Source organism: Neofelis nebulosa, chromosome 16 (genome assembly GCF_028018385.1).
Source record: "Neofelis nebulosa isolate mNeoNeb1 chromosome 16, mNeoNeb1.pri, whole genome shotgun sequence".
NCBI lineage: Eukaryota > Metazoa > Chordata > Mammalia > Carnivora > Felidae > Neofelis > Neofelis nebulosa.
The window spans coordinates 40,298,829-40,323,839 of NC_080797.1; the positions used below are offsets into that span (position 1 = coordinate 40,298,829).

Below are 25,011 nucleotides of genomic sequence, written 5' to 3' on the forward strand. Positions count from 1 at the left end.
GGCTGCCATGGGGCGGTGGAGGCGGGGGCGCTGCACTTGGGGGTTTTCCCTTCCCTGGAGGCAGGGGCCCGGGCTTGGGGGCCGATGGGGAGGGGCCCCAGTCTGATGGTGGTGCCTCCTGGGCCAAGGACCCCTGGGTTTGTGAATACTGCATCCGGGTGTCCCGAAATATACAGGCAAAGGGGTGGTGAGGGTGCCCTTGGACCTCCTGCCCTTTCTCTCATTCCCTGGAATCCCCACCTTCAAGCGTGTCCTGAATCGGCTTCTCTCGGCCTCCACTCTGACCTTCCCGGTGCAGCAGCAGGATCTGGCTCCCGGGGCCCCTGCACAGCGCCCCCCTGGCTCCCTGCCCCTCGAGCCCCTCAGCTCCAGCAGGAGCCGGGCCGTCTTTTCAGGAGAAAGATCAGATCCGGAATCTCGCCCCCTGCTTTTGACTCTCCAACGTCTTCCGGTCACACTGAGAGTGAGATCCACGCTCTTGACCAGCCGTGCTGGCCCTGCCCAGCCCTCTGACCTCATCCCTGCTCTTCCCACGCCCACCGCAGCCCTACTGCCTCATAACATGCTTCTGTTCAAGATCTCTGCTGGGAACTCCCAGTGCCCTCCCCGCCCCCCCCCCCCCCCCCCCCCCCGCTGCCGCATCCACGGAACTGCGCTCTCACTGTGCTTGTTTTGATCTTTGCCCAAATAGCAGCTCCTCAGAGAGCCCCCCTTCCTCAGAGAGCCCCCTCCGGCCCCCCTGCTGGGCATCCCATACCTGTTAGTTAGTTGGTTGGTTGGTTAGCTGGTTAGTTATCCCATAAGCACCTGCGGAGGCAGGCAGAGAGGCTCAGGGCTGGCACACGGGAGGCGCTCGGGAGATGTTTGTTGACGGACTGAAGGCCTGTTGGGGTGGCCACCCCCAACCACATGGGTCCTCTGGTAAGACAGTGTTTCCGTCTCGTGCATTTCTTCCTTTCCCTTGAGGCCCCTCATCCGGTGGAAACCTGGAGTCGCGCCGAATCTGCTCAGGTTGGAGGCTCTGAGCTGCCAGCCTGCCATCTGGGGTCCTTGATCCCTGCCCCCTGGAGGCAGGGGCTGTCCTCTCCCTGTCTCTGTGCTCCTACCCTGGCAGCCAGGCCCGCTCAGGCCTCCGTGTTCTTCCTGTGCACCAGCCAGGGTGGGAGAGTTCCCGGGCCAGCCCCCTCGCTTCCCTGGGCTTCCCGGCTTTGCCTTGGGACCTTGGCTCCAAGGAGCACATGGGAGCCTGGCTGCCGGCCTGGGAGGGAGTGGCCCAGACAAATAGCCGGGAGGATGGCGTGAGCTCACCCAGGCGCCCCTCGGCGGCACACGGGGAGGGCGTGGAAGTCCTCGGCCCCTCTCTTCCCACTGAGGGGCAAGAGTCCAGCGGTGGTCATGCCCAACCCTCCACAGCCAAGGAAAAGTAGCCAAGGTGTCCCCCCAGCCCCCGCACCCTGAGACTCAGCCTCAGACCCGGCTCCACCCTCGGCTCCGCCAGTCCCACGGCGAGCACGGGGGGTGTGTGGGGCCCGTGGGTGTGTGGGGCCTCCATTGTCTCCCTCAACAGAGCCCCGCCACGGCTTGCCTCTAGGTGTTCCCTCACCACCTCTCAATCCTGGAGGAGGATCTCTGCCAGGGCGGGGACCCAGGGCCCTGCCTACAGCCTGCCTCGGTCCCCATATGGCGTGTGTCTCCCTTACTCTTGACACACACACACACACACACACACACACACACACACCATTTACAGGCTGTGTTGTGTTGTTGGGACTTAGGATCAGAGTGAGCGGGGCTCAAATCTCGGCTCTGACGGCTAGTTTATGCGTAAGACATTAATCATAAGTGCCCCGGGGCCGTTGTGAGGATTGGTGATAACTGGATCAGTGCCTGGCATCTGGCAGCGCCCAGGAGTGGAGAGACATTATCACATACAAGCACTCGCATGATCACCCCCACACCAGAGGCCCCAGGGGGTCCCCCTGGCCCCCAAGGCCCAGGTTACATGAGCTCGGTCTACATTCTGCACCCTGTGAAGGGTTCAAGCTGCCCTTGCAAGTTTGGGGCGGGAGGCTGAAATTCCCATGCTTCCTGGCGCTGATCTGCTGGCCAGTGAAATGCTCTTTGGGGGTGATTGGGGTTCAATGAAATCTGTTATTAAAATTAACGTCATCTATTTTCTTTTTGCGGTCTTAACGACGGCTGCAAAAAACTGAAAGATTACATGTGCGGCTTCCCTTTTGTTTTCACTGGGCAGTGCTGGTTTCATGGCTTTTCCTTTATCTCCACTCCAGATCGTCCCAGACCCAGAACTCGGCCCGTTTCCTTGCTTCCTCCAGAACGCTGGCTTATACCAGACCTCTGTGCATGCATGAGTTTTCCAAAGTCTTGAGGAGTTGGGGGGGGGGGTCTGCCCACAGTAGTAAAGTCACCTAGAACTTGAATATGTGGCTTCCTTGTTCTAAAATGTGCTTTGGTCCCCATCCCACCCCGTCCTCCTCTTCTTCCCACTGTCTTAGGCAGAGAAACCCCCACTCTCCCCAGCACCTGCACACGCCAGACCCACCTCCCTCCAGGCAGTGCGCATGCTCCGAAAAGGTATCACAATCTCCGTGTGTAAGGGTCTGCTTACCCTTAAGGATAAGGGCCATCCTTCTTCCGGGGTCTTGCCTCCCGGTCCGTGGACATCTCTCAGCTCTGCTCGGTACCCTCTGGAGGCACACCAGGAGGAGGACAGAGACCCAGCTGCTCACCAGTGCTAGGGCTCCACTGGCCCTGGGACAATGGTCTCCCCCAAGGACAATGGTCTCCCCCATACCCAAGCTTTCCTGGTTTTTCCCAGCTCCTTCCTGATCAGCTGCCCCCATTCATCAGCAGGCCCTCCTGTGCCCTCTGTCATGCCTAGGCACACGCACGTCCCCAGGGCTTGACCCTTATGGTCTCAGTTCACAGTCATCTCTTCTGCCGTCATGTGTGGGGGGAAGTGGTCCCCCCCCACAAAAGCCCCCCATCCACCCCCAACACACCCACACGTGTGTAGGGTCCCTTCAAGCACAGACATACGTGTTCACGGGTGGGTGGGCACCAGAGAGTGAGACGCACTCTCATCCACACTGGGACGGCTGGGTGGCACCCACCTCACCCATTCACACAGCGGCCCACACTCTCGGCGTCCACGCAGCCTTCCCTGTGGGTTCTGGTTTTGAGAGCAGCCCCACACTCCCTCCCATTCTACACACAGCCCCGCGTGCCCCCTCACCTGAGGCTCCCACACTCCAGCTAAGCAGCCCCCTCCCCAGCCTCTTCCCCACTCACGCTCACCCGTGTCCATCCAGAAAAGTCTTGGAGGCCCCCAGGCAGCCGAGGAGTAAAGAGCTGACCCCAAAAAGGAGGGGGAATCCGCCATATTTCGGTCGTAAAACATCCTGCCAGGAGGTGGGCTCGCATCACCAAAGGGACCCAGGATTCTGAGAGCGGCAGCAGCCATAACACATCCAAACGAAGCCTCTTTCCTTTCTAGAATTATCCACCTGAAGTCGGCTGAGAAGTCAGCCAGGGCAACGTGGCCCGGCTCGTCACAGAGAAGGCAAAGGTGAGTCCCGTGGGGCGGCACTGGGGACGGCCGGCTCCGCGCCACGACGCAGGGGGCAGCCCGGGTCTGGGGGAGCGGGTCTGGGCAGCTCTATTTAGGGCAGCCGTGATGTCAGCGGAAAGGAGGGCTTGAGTTTGGGAATGTGGCACAATGGCCCCTTTGTCCCCCTCCCCTCCTGTCCTGCACACACACCGAAACCACATTCTGGCCTCGCACCCACGTGACCCAGGCACAGAGCACCGGCGCTGTCACACCAGGCCCGCCGCCACAGCCCTACCGGGCGCTGTCACCTCAGGTGCCCTCGACACCCACACGCGCGCGCACACACACACACACACACACACATGCATGCCCCCATGTGCGGATTTGTACATACATAGCAAGAGGCATATTCTCTCGTTTGTCCGGAGATGCGGCCAGGGGCCCCTTGTCACTGTTAAAATTAATCCCAGTTATATGGAAACCAATTTGACAATAAACTTCATATATTGGAAAAAAAATAAATTAAAAAAAAAATTAATCCCAGTTAAGCACAACTTAACACTGAGTTCCTCAGGGGCACCACCCACATGTCAAGGGCTCCATAGCCACGTGTGGCTAGTGGCTGTGGTACTGGAAAGCACAGAGTGTCCTTCGTTGCAGAAAGCCCTGGCCCAGGCCCTGGTGCCCAGCCCCGTGTGGCATGCGCACCTGATGTCTGGCCTCAGTCAGCCCCTGCCGGGCTGTGTCTGCCGGTAAGGCTGAGATGAATTTTGCAGGTGTGGAGAGCTTGGGAAATTGAGAGGGGGCAGACCGGGGCCTGGGCTGGGCAGGAGAATGAGGGGACATGAGACGTTTGAGCGTGGCCTGGACGGTGGGACTAAGCAGGCATTGAGAAGGGCTGTCCGCGCAGGCAGAGGAAGAGACACAAAGAAAGGCCTAGAGGTGGAAAGTGTGGTGCCTCTGTGAGAATCGGAGTCACCCCTTTTGGCTAGCGTGACAGGTGCGGGCGAGGGAGGGGGCTGTGAGGACAGGTGGGTGGGGCCTTGGTTGGCCCCAGAGGGGGAGGGGGCGGGGGCTGAGCCAGCCTGGAGGCCCCCTCCCCACAGGTGGAGGGGGGTTACCAAGGCCTCACCCGTCAATCGGCGCAGCGGCTCGGGTGGTTTGCATAGGAAGAAACCTTCATTTCTGTGTCATGATTTCTTAACCACTTTAGACTAATTCCCTTTCTACACTGTCCAGATTGTGGTGGACGTGCTAATGATGAATTATTAAAAGGCACAATTAATCACCACGGCCACTTAACGACAGCGATGGCATTAGTAAGCAGGCGATGGGCTCTGTAGACTTGTCCATTTCTCTGAGACCCGAGGGAGGGACTTGGGCCTTTCCTGCCTTTGAGGTATCGGCCCTGAGACCTTGGGTGCCTGGGTGGGGCACAGCTTCAATTTCTCCCTGTCTCCAAGTCTCTGGGTGCCGAGTCTGCTCCAGACTTCTGACCCTCTGGATACCTCTGTGTCCCTGTGACTGCTCACGGCTGTCCCCCTTCCCTGAGACTGGGGAGCTGACCAGTCACCTTCCTTCCAGGGGCCTCAGGTTCACCAGCAGGCAGGGAGGGGCAGGCAGAGGGTGAGAGCAAAGGGAAAAGAGAGAGAGAAGAAGGAGGAAGAGGAAGCAAGAGTTTTTTTTTTTTTTAAAAAGGAAAAGGAATGGGCAGGAGGCAGGGGCCTGGGCACAATGAGCTGCCAGGCCACCCTGCACCCAGCTGGTACAGGGACTTAGAGGGCCAAGAGGGACCCATGCTCAGAAGGGTCGGCACCTGTTGCCTTCAGGACAGCACCTTGTCAGTGCCTTGACGGCAGCTCTCTGAAGGCCCTGGGGAGGCTCCCTGCCTCCTTCCCCGGGAACCCTGGAGCAGGAGCCCTTCCTCTCTCTCCTCACAGGCCCTCAGGACAGGCTCAGGGACTCTCCTCAGCTGGCCTGCTTGTTGCTCCTATGGGGGGGGGACTCGGAGTGAGCAGGAGGAAGGGGAGGCCAGATGAGGGGCTCCCGGGTACTCCCCACCGGTCCCACCTCCCTCAGCCACATGTGGGCCTCCCAGTGCCCTGTGGGCCGTGCCTTCCGCAGCCCCCCAAGCCTGCAGGGTGCCCGGCGGAGTTGATGGTGTTGGTGGAGGGTGGGCCTGAGGTTTGGGTGGCGGGGGATCTGAAGGGAGGCGCCTGTTGGGGGGGGGGGGTTGCCTGTATAGCAGGAAGCCTGCATGAGTGGAGGTGGGGGGGGGAAGGGTTAAGGCATAAGAAAAGCAAGAGGCAGGGGGAGCCCCCCTGTGGAGGGTGCTAGATGAGGAGGAGGAGGGAAGGGGCAAGAAACAGGAGAGCCCATCCCCCAACCTCCCCCACCCCCGCCAAAGCCCCTTCCCCAGGTCTCCCCTCCCCAGACTCCAAGGCAGGAAATTAGGAGGCCACTACCGATATGTTTGGGTCATTTCCACATGCTTTATTCCAGCAATCAAAATAATTAAAAACATCTCAAATTATTATACACATACAAAATAGGTACAGAATCTTGCTTCCTCCCACCCCTAGGGGGAAAAAAACTGCTTTGTGCTTTGGGAAGTTGTGCTCTGGAACCCAGAGAGAGGACACAGGACAGAGAGGCTGTGAGGATGGGGTGCAGCTGAGGAGGAGGGCTTCCAGAGAGAGAGAGAGAGAGAGAGAGAGAGAGAGGTGGAGAGAGAGAGGCGGCCAGCGGGGTGGAGAGGGGGTGGAAAGGAGCGCGCAGAGCTGCGACGCTCTCTCCCCCCCAAGTTAAATAGCACCTTTAGAAAATTCACGAGTCCCCATCCGCAAGGAAAAAAAAAAAAAAAAAAACCAAAGAATAAAAAAAGACTTTGAACAAAAAGGAACATTTGCTGGCCTGGGGGGTGGGGCGTCTCGACTTCTTTAGCACCAGTGATTCCTTCCCCACCCCACCCCATCACAGAGATGTAGCACCTTTGATATAAAATGGGGAGCCCCCTCCCACCCTGCCCCCATCCCCGCCCCCACGCGGTTGCCCCGGTGACACAGAAAGACAAGAAGAGGTAGTCCTTCAGCAACACAATTACACACGGAACAGAGCAGTCTCTCCCGCCCAGCCCTGTCGCACGGGGGATTGACACGTGTCCCCGAATGAATCCGATGTTTCCTTCCGCTCTGTCGTGGCCCCTCCTGACTTTCTTCCAGACCCGGCAGGCAGGCAGCGAGGGGCCAGTGGTCCCCCCGCATGCCCCCTCAAAAACGAAGGGGGTATGTTGCTGGAGCCACGGGGACGCCAGATGGTGAGGCTTCTTTGGTAGTCTGCGAACCTCAGGTCCCCCCAGGGTTTGGGGGTTGCTGGGTGAGGGGAGTGGGCTGGGAGTGTGGGGCGGGGGTCACTTGGGTGTTTTAGCATTGCCTTTGGTTGCTGGGCAGACAATGCATTGTTTCCTGTGTCTTTTTGGGGGAGACTTAGATTTGGGGAGCGGTGGAGGGGAGGCCCCAAGGAGGGATGGAGAAAGGAGCAGAAAGGGCAGTGTTGGGGTATCATAAGCCCAACGGGCAGAAAAGGACTTACCCCCATATGGGTCTTCAAGCAAGTGGACCAAGCTTCCTTTTTTAAAAAGTTATTTATTTATTCTTTTTTTTTTTTTTTTTTTTTTTTGGTAAGGTTGAATGTGCTTTTTGGTTTTTGGTCATGTTCGGTTGGTCAAAGATAAAAACTAAGTTGGAGAGATGAATGCAAAGGAAAAAAATATTTTCCAAAGTCCATGTGAAATTGTCTCCCATTTTTTGGCTTTTTGGGGGGTTCAGTTTGGGTTGTTTGTCTGTTTCCAGGGTCAGGGGCGAGTGGGTTGGGTGGGAGGGAGCCAGGATGGGTGGGAAGGAGTTTACAGGAAGCAGGCAGGGCCAATGTCGATGCCGAATTCCTGGTCTGGGGCGCCAACGTCCAATGGGGCCACATCGATGATGGGCAAGCGGGAGGTCTTGGTGGTTTTGTATTCGATCACTGTCTTGCCCCAGTTTCCGGTGTGACTCTGGGGTGAAGGGGAGACAACGGGAGAGGGGTGTCACCAGGTGGGAGTGAGGGGGTGACGGAAGTGTGGCCTGCCAGGAAAGCCAGAGCCTGGAGAGGGGCCCGGCCAGGGACTTACCGTGCAGCCGTCGTAGGTGACGCTGTAGGTGAAGCGGCTGTTGCCCTCGGCCCGGATCTCGATCTCGTTGGAGCCCTGGAGGAGCAGGGCCTTCTTGAGGTTGCCAGTCTGCTGGTCCATGTAGGCCACGCTGTTCTTGCAGTGGTAGGTGATGTTCTGGGACGCCTCGGTGGACATCAGGCGCAGGAAAGTCAGCTGGATGGCCACATCGGCGGGATCGGAGCCCTGGCCACCATACTCGAACTGCGGGGGGAGGAGGAGAAGCGGGTGAGTGACCACGATGGAGCCTCTAGTCCTGGCCTCCCTCCCTGGAGTCCTCCGACGGCATCCCAGCGGACCCCTCCCCCATCCAGAAGTGGCATCATGCATGGGCATCGGATGTCTGAGCCAGCATCGGGGACCCAGGACTCCAGCCACCCCCCCCAGCTCCGTCTGCCCCTAGCCTGGCGCGGACCTCGCCTCCCGCCCCATCTTGTGAGAGTGGCTCCAGGGCCAACTTCCGCACCTGGAATCCGTCGGTCATGCTCTCGCCATACCAGACGTGCCTCTTGTCCTTGGGGTTCTTGCTGATGTACCAGTTCTTCTGGGCCACGTGGGGCTGAGTGGGGTACACGCAGGTCTCACCTGTCTCCATGTTGCAGAAGACCTTGATGGCATCCAGGTTGCAACCTTGGTTGGGATCGATCCAGTATTCTCCTGCAGTGGAACCGAGCAGGATGGAGTCAGGGGAGGTATGGCAGCGGGGACACACATGGGCCCCTGGGCCCCTCAGGGCTCAGGCCCGTGCTGGCAGGAGGAGGAGGACGGGGGAAGGAGGAGGAGGAGGAGGAGGAGGAGGAGGAGGAGGAGGAGGAGGAAGGGCACAGCTGGGGCAAGCCCTCACCGCTCTTCCAGTCGGAGTGGCACATCTTGAGGTCACGGCAGGTGCGGGCAGGGTTCTTGCGGCTGCCTTCGGGGCTCCGGATGTTCTCGATCTGCTGGCTCAGGCTCTTGAGGGTGGTGTCCACCTCGAGGTCACGGTCACGGACCACGTTGGCATCATCGGCCCGGTAGTAGCGGCCGCCATCGTGAGCCTTCTCTTGAGGTGGCTGGGGCAGGAAGCTGAAGTCGAAACCACCGCTGGGAGGACCGGGAGGACCGGGGGGTCCAGGAGGGCCGGGGGGACCCTGCACAGAAAGGGAGAGGAGTCGGGATTACCAGGGTCCAAGTGCCCATGGGGCTGGAGGGCCACAGGCAGACGGGCTGAGGGGCTACGTACAACAGGGCCAGCATCACCAGTGCGACCACGAGGACCAGGGGGGCCAATGGGGCCTGGGAGACCGTTGAGTCCGTCTTTGCCAGGAGAGCCAGCAGCGCCGGGGGGACCCTGCAAAGGGGAAGGTGGTTGGAGAAAGCCTGCCAGAAAGCACAGGACCACCAGCCCAACTCTTCAGAGAAACCCACCACCCTCCCTGCCTGCCTCTGGTTCCACGACCTCATCATCGGCCATTCCCACAGTCGGGCAAGACTGTCCAGGACCCTTCTTCTCCCGACCCCTGCCCCCAGACCCTTCTGCAGAGAGGCGGAGACACCTGTATACCAGGCAGAGGGCCCTGAAGGGAGCCTGGGCTTGGGTCCCAGCAGGAGAAGATAGACAGAGGCGTGACTTACTCGGGGACCAGCAGGACCAGAAGCTCCGGAAGGACCTTGTTCACCAGGAGAGCCCTGAAGGACAGATGCAAAGGCGACGCAGGCTCAGTGGGGGTCACACGCGGCCAGCAACCTGTCCCCCACCTCGTTATTCCGGACGTCTAGTCCCAAGGTGTCCACGGGCTAAGACGCCTCCCACAACCCCTCTTTGTGAGCCTCGCCGTCTCAGAAGCCCCTTGGAAATGCCCATAACTCTTCAGACCCCGGTCCCCGCTAGGGAGGAGTGAAAATGACTATCAAGAGGGGAAACTGAGGCACAATCGCCCCTCATTGTGTGGCAGGGCTCAATGGCAGCTGGGGGCTGGAGGGGTGCCGAGCATACTCACGGGAGGGCCAGGGGGACCCTGGAGACCGGAGAAGCCACGGTGACCCTTTATTCCTCTGTCACCCTGTTCGCCTGTCTCACCCTTGTCACCACGGGGGCCTTGGGGTCCCTAGGAGAGAGGAGAGGACAGGCTGTCAGGCGGAAGATCCGTAAGCACCGAGTCGGGCATAGCCCACCTCTGGGCCGGGTTCTGAGGACACGAGGGCCAGAGCAGGGCACTTACAGCGGGACCACGAGCACCGACGGGGCCGATGGGACCGGCGGGACCAGCGGGACCCTGGGGAGAGTGAAGAGTGTGTTAGATCCTGCTACAGCCTGAGCTGCCAGACGAAACCACCCCTCGGCCACATCCACCCTTCCTCACACCCTTCCCCGCCGTGCCCATCCCTCCTGAGCCCCACGTGAACCTTCATGTGAATTCAGGCTTCACGTGAGCTGGGGCAGGCACCTGGGGACGAACCCCATTCCCCGGGGGAATAAGGGTGGTACTGCCTGGGGGAGGGGCCTCGGGACTGAGCTGTGGCTCAGTTTTCTCAGGAAGGCCCAGAGGCCCCGATGTCGTGTAAGACCTCCTCTCCTTCCCCAGCCTAGGTGAAGCCAGATGTCCATCTGCGGGCCCGTAGGCAGGCCCGGAGAGTCCCCGGGGCCTGGCTACTTACAGTCTCACCACGGTCGCCATTCTTGCCAGCGGGGCCGACGGGACCAGGGGCACCAGGAGCGCCAGGAGCACCAGGGGGGCCAGCAGGGCCAGTCTCACCACGGTCACCCTGGGAAGGGGAGGGGAGGGGGCTATGAATCAGTCCCAGCTCAAGGGGCTAGGCTGGGGCAGGGGAGTGGCAGGTGGGGCTGGGGCCCTGGGATGCAGCCACCTTACCTTGGGGCCGGGAGAACCATCTCGTCCAGGGGAGCCTTCAGCACCAGGAGATCCCTGCGGAGAGAGAGCACCAGGTGAGTGTCAGCCAGAGGAAGTCAGGCTCAGGCAGAGGCCAAAATGGCCATGCTGAGGGCGCGGGTGTGGGGCTGGCGACCGACCGCTCACCTCACGTCCAGACTCGCCAGGGGGTCCAGCCAATCCAGGGGGGCCCATGGGACCAGGGGGGCCACGTTCACCACTTGGTCCAGAAGGACCTTGTTTTCCAGGTTCACCCTGAAGGAGAAGAAGGAGTCAGGCCAGAGATGGGCTGGGGGGAGGGCCCGAGGGCCCCCAAGCTCGTCTACCACACCTGTCCTGTCTGGCCCCAGCACCCCCCCCCCCCGCCCCCTGCAGCCTCCAAGCCCCGTGATGGTTCTTCTCGGGGTCCCCCAAGGCGAGGGGGGCACTCACAGAGGGGCCGGGAAGACCAGGGAAGCCTCTTTCTCCTCGCTGACCGGGCAGGCCAACCACGCCACGCTGTCCAGCAATGCCTTGAGGTCCGGGAGTGCCGGGAGCACCCTGCGGGAGGGCGATGAAGGTGAGGCGCCTTGCAGGGCCCCGGGAGCGCGGCCCCCGCCCCGGGGCCCCTCCGGAGCACTTACAGCAGGTCCGTCAGCACCAGGAGATCCTTTCTCACCGGCAGGGCCGGGGGGACCAGGGGGACCGACTTCCCCGGGACGCCCAGCGGGGCCAGTCTCACCGCGGGGGCCTTTGCCGCCTTCTTTGCCGACAGGGCCGGGAGGGCCAGGGGGTCCAGCGTTTCCCTGGACGGGGAGAAGAGGGGCCGTCAGGTTCCGGTGGATTCCGGAGTGCCGCTGAGGCCTCAGATGGGCCCGCCACCCTCCCGACAGCCTGTCCCCCGCTCCCCGAGCAATGGAGTCACCTCCACAGATACTCACAGAGGGGCCGGGAGGACCGACTCGGCCAGCAGCACCAGGGAAACCAGTAGCACCCTGGCAGGAGAGGACAGAGGAGTCAGGAGGACAGCAGCCCCCTCACCTGGCGCAGCGCCCCCATCTCGGAACCCAGGTTGGAGTGACAGCCCCAGCGGAGGCACTGAGGGCGATACTCACAGGGGGACCGGCACTGCCTCGAGCACCTTTGGGTCCAGGAGCACCAACGTTGCCCTGTAGGAGAGCACAGAGCCATGAAGACTGGGCCAGGCCCAGACCCAGGCCCAGGCCCTCCTGCGGCTCGGGGCTCAGAGGGTGGGACACTCACGATGGGGCCGGGGGGTCCAGTGGGGCCAGCGGGACCAGGGGGACCAGCATCGCCTTTAGCACCAGCATCTCCGGGCTCGCCTTTAGCACCAGGTTGGCCATCAGCACCCTGGGGGAGGAAGGGGTGTGGTGAGCGGAGGAGGGGGATGGGGCAGCGTGGGGAACTGGGCGGTTCCGCGGGGCTGGGGAAGGGCGGTAAGTCCAGGCACAAAGATGCTTGAACGGGACACCGTCCCCTCTCCACGCCTCTGTCCTTATGCGGTCACCCGAGGTCCCGGGTCCCAGGCGGTGATAGAAAACGATGGGGGTCTTGGTACTCACAGGGGGGCCAGCGAAGCCAGCAGGGCCGGGGGGACCAGGCTCACCACGGTCTCCCTAGAAGGAAAGGAGGCGGACTGAGAGGGGCTCTGACGTGGGGGAGGCGAGGTGGACGCGCAGGCAGGAGGGGAAGCGGGGCCCTGAGGAGCATGCTCCAGGGCCCAGAGCAGGTGAGAGTGAAGGCGGACGAGGCACAGAAAGAGGGCCGGGAAGGGGTGAAGCAGACGGGCGGGCGGCGTGTGGGTCTTCAGTACTTACGGGGGCGCCACGAGCTCCAGTGGGACCAGCGGGGCCGCTGGGACCAGCTTCACCCTGAGAGGGAGGGACAAGAGGCGCAGGTCAGCTGCGCGCTCTAAGCGCCCCCAGCAGATGACCCCGGGAGGGTCTCCCCTCCTTTCTGGAACCTCCCACCTTCAGGTCACCAGCTCAGAATGGCAGGACCTCCCTCCCCCAGGCCGGAATCACGCCCCGGTTTGCCGGAGAAGCTGTGTGTTAGGGAAGATGGTGGGGCCACCTCACCTTGTCACCGGGGGCACCAGCGGGGCCAGGAGGACCAATGGGGCCAGTCAGGCCACGGACGCCATCTTTGCCAGGAGAACCATCAGCACCTTTGGGACCGGCATCGCCCTAAAGACACAGGGAAGGCCTGAGACTTCCGGCGGGGGCAGGGAGGTGACCCATAGCATCTTGCTACCAGCTTCCACTCCTCCCCAGCTCTGCCCTGCCCCGACCTGTGCTCAGGACTCGAGATCTTTCAGGGGAGCCTGGTGGAACCTAGGTTCAGAGGCCCATGCCTTGTGTGGAGGGATGAATAAGGGATTCCCCCATCCAGGAGGCCACCCTGCTTCCCGTTACCATGGTAATTCAGGGGGAGGGAAGAGCCTGCATAGGCTGGTGGAGGATTTATCAGTGAAGAGGCCAGAAGGGAAGAAGGGAGGATTAAGGAGAAGAGGGAAAGACCCCAGGGAGGGTAAAGAGGGAGGCTGAAGCATCCAAAGTAGAGGGAGACAGAGATGGGAACCCTACATGGATCAGGGGAGGAGGTGTGGGACTGTGGGACTTACTCTGTCACCCTTAGGGCCAGGAAGGCCAGCTGCACCTCGTTCACCAGGCATTCCCTGAAGGCCAGGAGCGCCCTGGCTACCGGGGGCTCCGGGGGCACCAGCATCACCCTAGGTGACAACCGAGAGGACGGCCATGAGCTTTGGGGTCTCAGGAGTGGGTCACAGCCCCGAGCGCCCTCGTGAGATCTCCCAGGCTTGCTTGCGAGGATAAAGATGAGCCGGCTAAGAAGAGGAAAGGCTCCCAGCCTGGAACTTCAGGCTGCTGGGGGACCCCACCCAGTTTTGTCCCCCTCCCAGCCCTCCCCCACATCTAGGTGGCTTTGGCCATGGCCAGGTGCCCCTGCCTCGAGAGGGCCTAGACCCGGTCCCCGTGCTGGCCTCACCTTAGCACCATCATTGCCAGGGGCACCGTTGGCTCCCCGAGGACCGGCTGGACCGGGGGGACCTTGCACACCGCGTTCACCAGGGAAACCTCTCTCGCCCTGGAAAAGAAGGACAGGGCACGTGATGGCTGCTCGAGAGACAGGGCCAGGCGTAGGGCATCTTGGCGGGAACAGTGCTACTTACTCTGGCTCCAGAGGGGCCGGGGGCACCAAGATCTCCAGGAACACCCTGAGGGGGAGGGAGGGACAGACAGTGAGCAACCCCCCCCCCTCCCCACTAGAAAGCATTCCTGTTCTCCTCCTGGGGGCTGGCCCTTGGGGTCTGTCATTAGAGACCAGCCCCTTCTCAGGACCTGAACTGGGATGCTACTTCTCTACTTCTCCCGGGGATGTGTCAAAGACGGCCCTCTCTTCACACTCTGGGCTGAGGGAGAGTCAGAGGTATCCCTGCAGCTCTAAAAAAAAGTCATCCAGATTGGCAGCCATGCGGAAACTTCTAGATCATATCATGCTGCTGTGCAGCGCCCAGCTTCCTTCTGTGTGGCTCCCTTCATGAAGGAAGTCCTCTGGGGAGGGGGTCTAACCTTGATCCTAGCCGAGGGTTATCTGATCAGCCGGGAGGACTGACCTCTCCCTCGAAATGCCCCACATTCCCCACCTGCTGCCTCTTACCTGTTCGCCAGGTTTGCCTGCTTCACCGGGAGGACCCGCGGGGCCAGGAAGACCCTGGAGGTGGGAAATGGGGGAGGGGAGGGGGTGGGATTAGAATCTGAAAAAGGACAAAGGGGAGCCCATACCTTAACCCCCCCCCCCCCCCCAGGCCAGCCTTGAGGCCTCACCTGGAATCCGGGAGAGCCAGCAGGGCCCTGTTCGCCTCTCTCACCAGCGGGGCCCTGTCACAGAGAGAACGCTGCGGTCACCAGAAGACACAGGAGAAAAGGGGTGTGTGGGGGGGTATCTCCACAGTGCGGCCTCCCCAGGCTGTCTCTTAGGGACACTTACGGCAGGGCCGGGGGGTCCCTGAGCTCCAGCCTCTCCATCTTTTCCAGCAGGACCCTGTGGGGAGAGAGCAAAGGATCAGGGAGGTGAGGAGGGCAGCTGACAGAGGGAGCAGGGCCGGTGGGATGCCGGGGAGGGGGTGGGGGGACAGGGCAGACCCCGCTGGGGGGCCTCTGATGCCCTGGTGATGGCTGTGGCCTTCTGCGCCCCTCCTGCAGGGGAGGGGACGTGTCACGAGCAGGAGCAGGAAGGGGACAGGGGACCATAGGGCGATACTTACAACAGCACCAGGGGGCCCAGGGACACCTCGTTCTCCTGCTTTGCCAGGCTCTCCCTACGGGCAAAGACAGTCAGGGAGTTAAGGGGGCTTAAGTGGGAACACGGGTCCCCTGGGTCCTTCCTGTTTACCCTGAGTGGTTCTTTTAGGGTTTTCTTCTCGCCCAGTTCTGGGCCTGGGGAAATGCTTTGCTGGCTTTTTCTGCTGGTCCCTTGGTGTCTCCCTGAGGCCTCTTCCCTCTGAGACCACATGCCCCTTCAGGCTGCTGTCCCCCCGCCCCCCCTTTCCTTCTCGCCACCAGATGCCTACGGTGACCTGCTTGCAAAGGGCTTTCACCTCCTCTGGGACCTATTTTTCAAAGAACCCACCAAGATTTGGGGGTGCCTCTCTTTTTTTTTTTTTAATTTTTTTTTTCAACGTTTTTTATTTATTTTTGGGACAGAGAGAGACAGAGCGTGAACGGGGGAGGGGCAGAGAGAGAGGGAGACACAGAATCGGAAACTGTTTCTGTTTTTTTTTTTTTTTAATTGGGGGGTGCCTCTCTTATAAAAGGCCCATTCTACCCCGTGGGGGGGCGCAGGGGGGGGCTCCAACAATGCTTGTTTCCAAGGATAGAGCAATGGTAGTGGAGCCAGGATCAGTCTCTCATTTTTATGGATAAGGAGACTGAAGCCCAGAGAGGGGCAGTGAGCGGCCTGAGGCCACACAGCAAGCCAGCGGCAAAGCTGGGACTGGCGCCCAGGCCTTTCATCTCCCGGGAGCGCCTGTCCCTGGCTCTGCGACGTCCCTTGAGGAATACTCACAGCAGCACCTTTAGGCCCAGGGAATCCCATCACACCAGCCTGACCACGGGCACCGGGGGGGCCTGGGGGTCCGGGGCGACCATCTTGACCAGCGGGACCCTACGGACGGAAGGCGCAGATGGGAGACGAGGACAGAAGGTGGGCGGTCGGGAGCGGGGGAGGGGCCCCGGGGGAGCGGTACTTACAGGGGGACCAGTTTTGCCATCCGGACCGGGGCTGCCGGGGCTTCCAGTCAGACCCTAGTGGAGAGGGGACAGAGACATGTGAGTGAGGGTGACAGAAGAGGCGAGAGGGCCCTTCAGAGGGCAGATGCGCGGTCCCGCTCCGGGTCTCATTCCAGCCCCCACACAGGGCAAGGGTCTCGGGGCAAGCGGGGCAGAGGGGCGGGGGGTTCACCTTGGCACCAGGCAGACCAGCTTCACCGGGGCGACCAGCTTCACCAGGAGAACCTTTGGGGCCAGCAGGGCCAGGAGAACCACGTTCACCAGCGGGACCCTGGTCGGGGGGAGTCACAGGGACAATTAGGGGCTCGAGTCTGGGCTTCTTTTTTACCACGGGCCGGCCTCTTATTCCTCCAGTGGGGCAGGGTCAGGTGGCTCAGACGGTGGCAGGGGGAAGGTCAAGGCGAAGCCGAGTGTGAAGAGAGAGTGCGCGGCCACGGAGCGGAGCACTGATGGGGGCAGGAGGGGGGTGGGGTGACTACATGGGGAGGGGCAGGTGATGTCCACGGAGCAGGGCCAGCACCCCAGCCATGAAGAGAAGTTACCTTGGGACCAGCCACACCATCTGCGCCAGGGAAGCCACGGCTACCGGGTCCGCCCTGCAGGAGGAGAAGAGGCCAGTGAGCTCCGACACAGGGGGCACCGGGCTGGTCTTGGGGGCGAAGAAGGGGACACTTACGCGCTCGCCAGGGGGTCCGGGCAGGCCAGTGGGACCGGGTTCGCCTCGGGCTCCTCGCTTTCCTTCTTCCCCAGCGGGGCCAGGGGGGCCTTGGATACCAGTGGGGCCCTGGAGAGGGGCAGAGACGAGGGGAGGGCCCGCGGTGAGGGGCTGACCCGGGGGGCCCCCTCCCGTCCTCCCGGGGTTCCCCGGGGGCAGATGGGCTGAGCTGTGGGGGGCGGGCGGGGGGACTTACGGGCTCTCCCTTGGCGCCCGTGTCTCCTTTGTTGCCAGGGGCACCAGGTTCGCCCTGCGGGAGGGAAAGAAAGGTGAGCAGAGAGGTGGGGGGGGGGGCTGGTTCGCATCCTCACGCTTCTCAGGCGGGGCCACGCCGGATGGAGCCGGCACGCGGGTGGGCACAAGTGAGAGAGTGATACTTACACTGTTACCCTTGGGACCGGGAGGGCCGCTGGGGCCCTGGGGTCCAGAGGGGCCTCGGGCACCAGGGAAGCCAGGAGCGCCAGCAATCCCAGGAGCGCCCTGTGGGAGGCAGAACAGGTTGAGCCCCGGAGCGGAGGGCGTGGGGCAGGGGGGAGGGGGGCGCCGGGGGCGGCTCTGAAAGCTGCAGGATACTCACGTTGGCACCTTTGGCACCAGGCTGTCCGTCAGCACCGGGGTTTCCCTGTGGCCCGGAGAGAGGAGGGTGAGTGACAGGAGAGGACTCTGAATTGGGGGGTGGCACGGGGGCACTGAGGAGCACTTACAGCAGGGCCAGCAGCACCAGCAGGGCCGGGGGGGCCGGGCTCGCCACGCACACCCTGGGGACCTTCAGAGCCACGGGCTCCTTGGGGACCGGCTTCACCCTGGGTAGGAGACAAGGACAGGTCAGGAGCCCAGGCGCATCTTTGGACGCCGGGAGGTGAGGGTGGAGGGCAGGGACAGGAGAGCAGGAATTAGGACTCCAAGATCACAGAAGAGGACCTGAGGACAAAGGTGCCGGGGCATGGGCTTCTCCGGGTTTGGAGAGCAGGGAGGCGCCCATCCCTTGGCCTGTGGGTGCTGGGCTCAGAGCTGGGGCAGGGATCTCACCTTAGCACCAACAGCACCAGGGAAGCCGGGAGGACCAGCGGGGCCAGTGGGACCCTGTGAATGAAATGGAGCTGTTAGTGAGAAGGAAAATGGCCACTGTGAGTCACACCCGGCGGCAGAAGAGGTCCTGGGATTCGTGGCCACGGGGCCCGCCCCCGGTGGGAGCCCCAGGAGCCCTCGGGGCTCCCAGGCACAGAGACCCGGGGGCTGTACTCACAGGGGGGCCGGCGGCACCGGTAGCACCGTCATTTCCACGAGCACCCTGCGGGAGAGAGAGGGGTGGCCCCAGTCACGTGCACCGAGTGCTGGAGGGTCCCCGCAACCCCTCAGGAGCCCCTTCCAGTGCCCCGGGATCCCCCCAAGGGGCCAAGAGGACTTACAGCAGGGCCAGGGGCTCCGGGGCGTCCTCTCTCACCAGGCAGACCACGGGGACCCTGACGACAAAAGCCAGGAAAGCCGAGAGAGATCAGAGACACACTCTTCCCCCCAAATCCCATCTCGCCCCTCTACCCTGTTCCATCTCTTCCTTCTAGAACTGGACACACTCACCATCTGGCCAGGAGCTCCATTTTCACCAGGGCTACCAGGCTCGCCCTAGAGAACAGAGAATGAAGTTAGGAATTTGTTCGTGGTGGGACTGGGTGGTGGGGGCCCCAGATACCCAGGCATCCTCTTACCTTGGGACCAGCAGGACCGGCGTCTCCCTTGGCACCATCCAAACCACTGAAACCCTAAGATAGGGAAGAAGGGCCAAGGTGAGTGCCGTTGGAAGGGGTGGACCACCTTGGCCCTCATGTTGACCTGGCAAGGTGCCTCAGGGGGTCACCACAGCCATCCCCCCTGTCTCTGCACTAGACTAGACCCCAACTGGCCCAAGATCTCACCCAATCCTACGGAGATTTCCTTCCCAATGGAGGGAAGTTCTTTTGGATGTCTACTCTCTATCCCTTGGGACTTCTGTAGCTGCCACCCCACCTCGACACCCGCAGGAGGATCCTTTGGGGGAAGGGGTAGGATGGTGGGGTGCTACAAAGGGGACTTACTCTGTGTCCCTTCATTCCAGGAAGGCCAGCAGTTCCAGGCAATCCCCGGGCGCCCTGGAGAGAAAAGAAAAGGAGGAGAAAGGCAGGGCCATTAGGAGACGCCACTGTGGACCCAGTGCCCGAGTGGAGCCCCCCTGTGGCAACGTCCAGGACTGGCCACGCATTCCTGCTCACCTGAGGTCCAGGAGGCCCACGCTCACCAGGACGACCAGGCTTTCCAGCTTCACCCTGAGAGGGAGAGAAAAGGCCATGATGCCCATGCCTTGGAAACGTGTGGAAGGTCTGAATTTTCTTGGCATTGTTGAAGGTCAGGTTTAGGAGCCCAGAATCTTGTCTTTGGATTTAGAGCGCAGCTTAAATCTACAGTGAAATCCTTGCTTGGTGAATTTTGAGTCCCTCCGAGGGAATTTCTGTTTATTTCTGTATAGGGAGAGCAAATCTGAGGTGCCCAGGGCAGTCAAGCCTAAGGAAGTCATTCATCCCGAGGGACAGTGTTGGGGATTGCTTTGAAGTGGCTGGGGTGAGGGGAGGGTCAGTCACCTCCACTGGGGAAAGGGGGAACATCCCATAAAGGGTGAAGATCATTGTTCAAGGGCAGTCCCATGCATCAGGGAGAACTTGGCCTCCTTTCTCTGGGTATCACCTTCAAAGGTGGTGGGGCACTAGAGTGGAGATTACAGGAACCTAGCCCATGGAGGCATTGGGGGCTAGATGGGATCATCTTGCCTGGGTTACTTACGTCATCTCCGTTCTTGCCAGGGGGACCAGGCGGACCACGGGGACCCATGGGACCCTAGAGGAAGCAGGAAGAAAGGAGATTAGAATGACCAGGATAAGGGGAAAAAAAGAAGAGGGAGGCTGGGATTGGAAGGAGGAGTCAAGGAAGACTTCAGATGGCAGGGGTGGAGGAGTCCTTCAATAGGACAATCCACATATTTGTAGAGGGAGTATGTATTTGGATAGAGTACAACTTGTGGGCGGGGGTGGCACTTACTGAAGCTCCAGGCTCGCCGGGCTCACCAGGGGGGCCTTGGAAACCTTGGGGACCCTGGAGGACAAGGAAAGAGGGATTCAGTTAGGACAGGTCCCTGTCAGTCTTTCCCCATCTCACCAAGAGATCTCTCAGAGCACCTGACCTGCCCTCATCCCCATCCTCCCTTCAAAAGACCAAAGCCCAGGGTGGTATGTAATGATATCCTGGATACTTACAGGTGCGCCAGGGGGACCAGGGAGACCACGAGGACCAGAAGGACCCTACAGAAGGGGGGAAAAAAAAGAGCGGCCGTGTTGATACCTCTGTAGGAAGGTGCAACATGGGTGTGATCTTGCTGTCTTCCAGTGGTTCCTGTTGGAGTGTTCCCACTCGTCTGGCATCCTCTCTGAATTTCCACCATAAACCACCTCTGAAACCACCTCTGAAATTCCCCCATAAACCACCACTGGCCCATCCTGTCTAGATTCCCACGGGCTCCTCTTCTGTCATCTCTGTACCCCAGTGGCTCACCATGGGGCCAGGCACAGAGATTCCTCCAGTTGACTTCTCATCGTAGCCGTAAGACATTTGGGGAGCAAAGTTCTAGAAGAAACAAGAGAGAGGAGAGGGCATGAGAAATCAGTGGGTTGAGAGGCAAAAACATCACTGACAATGGGATATTGACATATGCCTCCTGGCTTGATGCATGAAGAAAGTCAACAACATCACTTGTGAGATATTCCTGCCCAGAAGGCACGGCCCAACTCCAATTATGGGGACACATCCCGCCAACCTGAGCTGAGGGCCACTGAAATAATTGGCCTTTCTGAAGCAACTGGCTTCTTCAAAAAACTCCAGGGTCATGAAAGGCAAAGGAAGTCTGAGGCATGTTCCAGAGTAAAGGAAACCGAAGAGCTATGACAATTAAATGCAATTTATAATCCTGGATCCAGAAAAAAGATGCCACAGAGGATATTATTGGGATATTGGTGAAATTTGGATAGGGACTGTATATTCAGATCATAGTTATGTATCAGTGTTAACGTTCTGAAATGTAATCACTCTACAACGGTCACGTAAGAGAAAGTTCTTGTTTTCAGGAAATACAACCAAAACTAAAGTAGTTTGGAGCAAAAGGACACAACATCAACAACTGACTCTGGAACAAATGGTTCAGAAAGAAAAATAATGACGATTATATGTATACATAGAGACTGACAAAGCAAATGTGACAAACTGCGAAGGGTATGTGAGAGTTCTTGGCACTATTCTTGAAGCTTTTCTGTTAGTTTGGAACCATTTCAAAATACAAAGTATGCCATCTGCCAAAAAACACACAAAAAACCAAAGAACAGGAGGTGAGGGGAGCACTCAGGGCCGGCCTGCCAGGAGTGTGTTGAATCTTCACTTACTCCTCCGAGGCCAGGGGGTCCGGGGGGTCCGGGAGGGCCGGGGGGTCCAGGAAGTCCAGGCTGTCCAGGGATGCCGTCGCGGCCAGGGGGGCCGGCAGGTCCCTGCGGCGGGAGAGGGCGGGCGGCGGTGAGCGCAGGCCTGGAGCCACGCCCACCTCCAGCCCCGACAGCAGAGAGCGCAACGCTTACCCTTGGGCCTCGGGGGCCAGTGTCTCCTTTGGGTCCCTATGGGGTAAGGGGGAGAAGAAGCAAAAGAAGTCGAGTTAGAGAAGGGAGGCGCTTGAGGACTCTGGGGGGGGGGGGGCGGGAGGGTGGCAAAAGTCGAGGGCAGAGGATTACCTCGACTCCTGTGGTTTCTTGGCCGGTAGGTGACGCTAGGGGAGAAGACACGCGGGTGAGCGGCGGGGTTGCACCGGGTGCTCCTGGCGGCCCCGCCCTCCCCCAGCCCCAGGCCCCTCGCCGTACCCTCGCCGTCGGGGCAGACGGGGCAGCACTCGCCCGGGGGGACATGAGCGCCGGGGCAGTTCTTGGTTTCGTCGCAGATCACGTCATCGCACAACACGTTGCCGTTGTCGCAGACACAGATCCGGCAGGCCTCGGGTTTCCAAACATCTCGGTCATAGTACCTGAGGCCGTTCTGTACGCAGGTGACTGGTGGGACTGGGGCAAGAGGGGAAAGGAGGGGCTGTCAGCGGCGCTCGAGCCCCCCCCCCCACCTCGGGGCTCCAGGAACCCCCAACCCTACCCTCCTTTCCCGTTTGTCTTAGAGACACATTTAGATTTTCCATTTCCCGCCGCCTCCTTCACCACCGCCCCGCCCCCCAACCCTTTCCCCAAATCCTTAAAAGCTCATCTGCTCCTCATCAGGGCCGGTGACAGCGCCGAGGCGCCCGGCCAGGGCGGCTATAACTCTTTCCAGTTCTCAGGAATTTAAACAAAGCTTTAGGCCGGAGTTGCTTCCAACTCCAACCCCAGCCCATCGGCGCTGAAGCCAAGTGAAATAAAAAGCCATTGGGTGGGGGAGGGGAGTTGGGGGACTGGGGAGGAGAACAAGAGGGGCCCCAACCAGAGGGCAGGCTCCTGGGGAGTGGTTTGGGTGGAGACGGGGGCGGGGACGGGTAGGAGGAGAGAAGGGAGGTCCAGCCCCCATCCCGCCCATCCCGGGGCAGGTGGGATGGCATGGGCGGCGCCAGGAGGATGGGGCGGGGCCTATTGGCCTGAGGTCCCGCCCAGAGACTTGAATTATACCTCCAAAGTAGGATACACCCCACCCTCCAGCCCCCAGACATCTCAAAAGCCCTCTCTCGGGACAACCCCCGTTTCCTAAACCTAGCCAGGACCTCTGGGTCACTCCTTGGCCAAAGAACCAAAAAGTCCGCAAATAGTAACGAAGTTAGCTAACCACGCCCACCGCGCGAGCGTCTACCCAGACAGCCACTAGGTGGCGCGCAACACTAAGCAATTTCCTCGGCCTCGGCCACTTCTTTCAAGAGGCTGAGGCTACCGGGTCCCCAGTTTTATTTTCCAGGTTTAGAGGTGGGGTCCACAACCGGCAATAGCGCCCGTCCACTCCACGCAGCCCCTGCGCGGGGAAGCGCTGGACGGGGAGGCGCGGGGCTCCGTGCGGATTAGCAGAGGGCGCAAGGACCCCGCCCTGTCAACTCCGCGCCAAAGTTTCTCGTCCTCCAACCCGCCCACTCTCCGCGCCCCCTCCCCCCTCAGCCCAGCACCCCCGCAGCCCCAGGAACACTGTCTAGCCTGCAGAGAGGGCAAACAATCTTTCCTTATGAATCATCCCAAGCCTTCCTGATCCCTTTTACATCTCGGGCTCCAAATTCCCAGCACGGCGCCCCCCATCCCATCTCCGACGTACTTTCCCCTCACCCGGCGCGCAGACCCCCATTTCCCCCGTGGTGCTCCACAGAGCGAGCCCGGGACTCCCTCCTGTGCCAACTCGGGCGGCGCTCCATTCTCCCCTCTCACTACCGGCTGGGCGGGGGGGGGGGGGGGCGCGTTCCTCTACACCCCCCACCCAGGGTACACTGCTTTCTCTCCCGGGGCGCCCAGGAAGAGCCCTCGCCATCTCCCTTCCGTCCCTGAGTCTCCGGAGCATCCCGAGTCTTAGTTTAAGTCGCGGACCCCCGGGACAGAGCGCAGGGCGAGGTACCAAGTAGCCTTGGACTCCCCAAAAGTTTGCGACTTACTGTCTTCTTCTTCTTGGCCCTCCTCTTGGCCGTGCGTCAGGAGGGCGGTGGCCGCTAAGAGGAGCAGGAGCCGGAGGTCCACAAAGCTGAACATGTCTAGACCCTAGACATGTAGACTCTTTGCGGCTGGGGTGGGGGTTAGCGTCCGCTCATGCGTGGCCTCACACTCCGCGTGCCTCCTGCTCCGACCCCGAGGAGAAACTCCCGTCTGCTCCGACGACTGGCCCGGGCCCTTTTTATACCATCCTGACGGAGTGCGGGGAGGAACTCGGTCCCTGGGAGAGGGGGAGCCGGCCGCCCGCCCCCCAGCCAATCAGAGCTGCCTGGCCCGGCCCCCAATTTGGGAGTTGGAAGGGAGAGGGGGAGGGGAGGACGGGGAAGGGAGTCCACCACGCATTTCCCCCTTCGAAGTGCTGCCTCCCCAGCCCCCCAGCCCAGGCTGGGCCAGAGGTGCTGCTGCGGAGGGACGGCTAGGTCCTCAGTATAGTGCGGGCTAAAGACTGGGTCGTGGAGCCCCCTTGGGCTTTCTTCCTGGGATCCCTCCGTCTGGGGGATCTGGAACTGAGGGGCTGGCAGGGGAGACTTCCGAGGTGGAAGGACTGGGGGTGATTGGGAGAGGGCCGTCCTGGCCGTGCCTCATTCGCCTTCCTGACCTGTCCCGCAACAGCTAAAGGATGGGTAGGAAGAGACCAGGTTCTCCCTCTAAAAGATGTGCCCGTTTAGGGGTGTCTTCTGGTGTGGCTGGGATATGAAGCTTAGGCATATTTGGGGAACACGTTAGAGATTCCTTTGCAGACATTAAGAATCAGATACTTGGGGGGGGGGGAGGTTGTTGGCCAGAGGGGGTTTATCTTGAGGATGTCAATTCCGCCATGCTTGAGGCTTCAGGATGGAAGCCTGGAACGCTCTCCCCCAAACCCGAGGCGTGACTGAGAGAGGATGGGGTGGGGAGGATGAGGCACTGGATGAGAAATTTGACTGCGTGGTCTCTCCAGAAGGAGGCTTGGTGGTTAAGTGGCCGGGCAGCCGAGTGGTCGTGGGAAGTTACTGGGACTCTTTTACCCCCAGGCGAGTGGGTTTGCACGGGAGCGCCAAGATCACTAGTGACCTAGAAAAGGGTCCTCTGGGGGGTTGGCCCAGGCTGCAACCAGGGCCTGGTTAGAGACCCCCGTACACAGCATAGCGGAAGACTTGGGTGGAAGGCACTGGGTCAGAGAGAGGGTGCTCCTTCGGGAGCTGCGGAAAGCCGCTCACTGCTTGTACCTGGACTTGAGGTTGGGGACAGAGGGAGAATTTGGGTGTCTGGGGGGGACTAGGCTTTTGGGGCTCAGGATGGAATTGAAGGGGAGGTTGATGACTTTATTTTAGAGGATGTTTCCCACTGTTGTCCCTCTTGCCTGAAAACCCGGGGCATTGCTCTCTGCCCCTGGCACCAGGAGAGGTTCTTCTGTACCCTGCATGGAGGTGAGGATCCCAAGAACAACAGGCTCTATTGGGGGGAGATGCCCCCAAAGCTAGTGTCCTCCCCTGCCCATGTCCCAACCTCCCAACGGCACCCTACCCTTGGCTCTACCACAATCTGTGGGCCCAAGAGAAGCCAGTTGGGGTCCCTTGCAATGCCCGTCAACTCCAGGCCCTCCTGCCTTGGGGCCCCCACCCCCATTGCTCCAGAGCTGCTAAC

General features: G+C 60.8%; 1 protein-coding gene across 1 annotated transcript; it reads right to left on the minus strand.

Moving 5' to 3' along the window:
* Positions 1-6,043: 6,043 nt before the first annotated feature.
* Positions 6,044-23,551, minus strand: COL1A1 (collagen type I alpha 1 chain). The gene is made up of 51 exons (XM_058704334.1): positions 23,331-23,551; positions 21,592-21,786; positions 21,466-21,500; positions 21,316-21,351; positions 21,127-21,228; positions 20,246-20,317; positions 19,951-19,995; positions 19,736-19,789; positions 19,481-19,534; positions 18,916-18,969; positions 18,742-18,795; positions 18,376-18,429; positions 18,248-18,292; positions 18,079-18,132; positions 17,916-17,960; positions 17,699-17,752; positions 17,374-17,472; positions 17,247-17,291; positions 17,051-17,149; positions 16,866-16,919; positions 16,631-16,738; positions 16,497-16,550; positions 16,127-16,225; positions 15,916-15,969; positions 15,731-15,829; positions 14,931-14,984; positions 14,654-14,707; positions 14,491-14,544; positions 14,324-14,377; positions 13,836-13,880; positions 13,652-13,750; positions 13,269-13,376; positions 12,724-12,831; positions 12,463-12,516; positions 12,208-12,261; positions 11,888-11,995; positions 11,740-11,793; positions 11,566-11,619; positions 11,269-11,430; positions 11,078-11,185; positions 10,793-10,900; positions 10,628-10,681; positions 10,413-10,520; positions 9,977-10,030; positions 9,755-9,862; positions 9,390-9,443; positions 8,998-9,105; positions 8,623-8,905; positions 8,245-8,435; positions 7,740-7,982; positions 6,044-7,622 (listed from the first exon to the last, which is right to left on the minus strand). Exons 1-51 carry the CDS (start codon positions 23,422-23,424, stop codon positions 7,476-7,478), a joined length of 4,386 nt encoding a protein of 1,461 aa, XP_058560317.1. The 5' UTR covers positions 23,425-23,551; the 3' UTR covers positions 6,044-7,475.
* Positions 23,552-25,011: the final 1,460 nt, after the last annotated feature.

Bases quoted from the DNA above. Each gene is read 5' to 3' on its own strand.
- COL1A1 (XM_058704334.1), bottom strand. From the start codon at position 23,424: ATGTTCAGCTTTGTGGACCTCCGGCTCCTGCTCCTCTTAGCGGCCACC. The intron at 15,830-15,915 runs GTAAGTACCGCT...TTCCGTCCGTAG, and splicing joins ATGGCAAAACTGGTCCCCCT to GGTCCCGCTGGTCAAGATGG. The intron at 14,985-15,730 runs GTGAGTATTCCT...CTTTGCCCGTAG, and splicing joins CTGGGCCTAAAGGTGCTGCT to GGAGAGCCTGGCAAAGCAGG.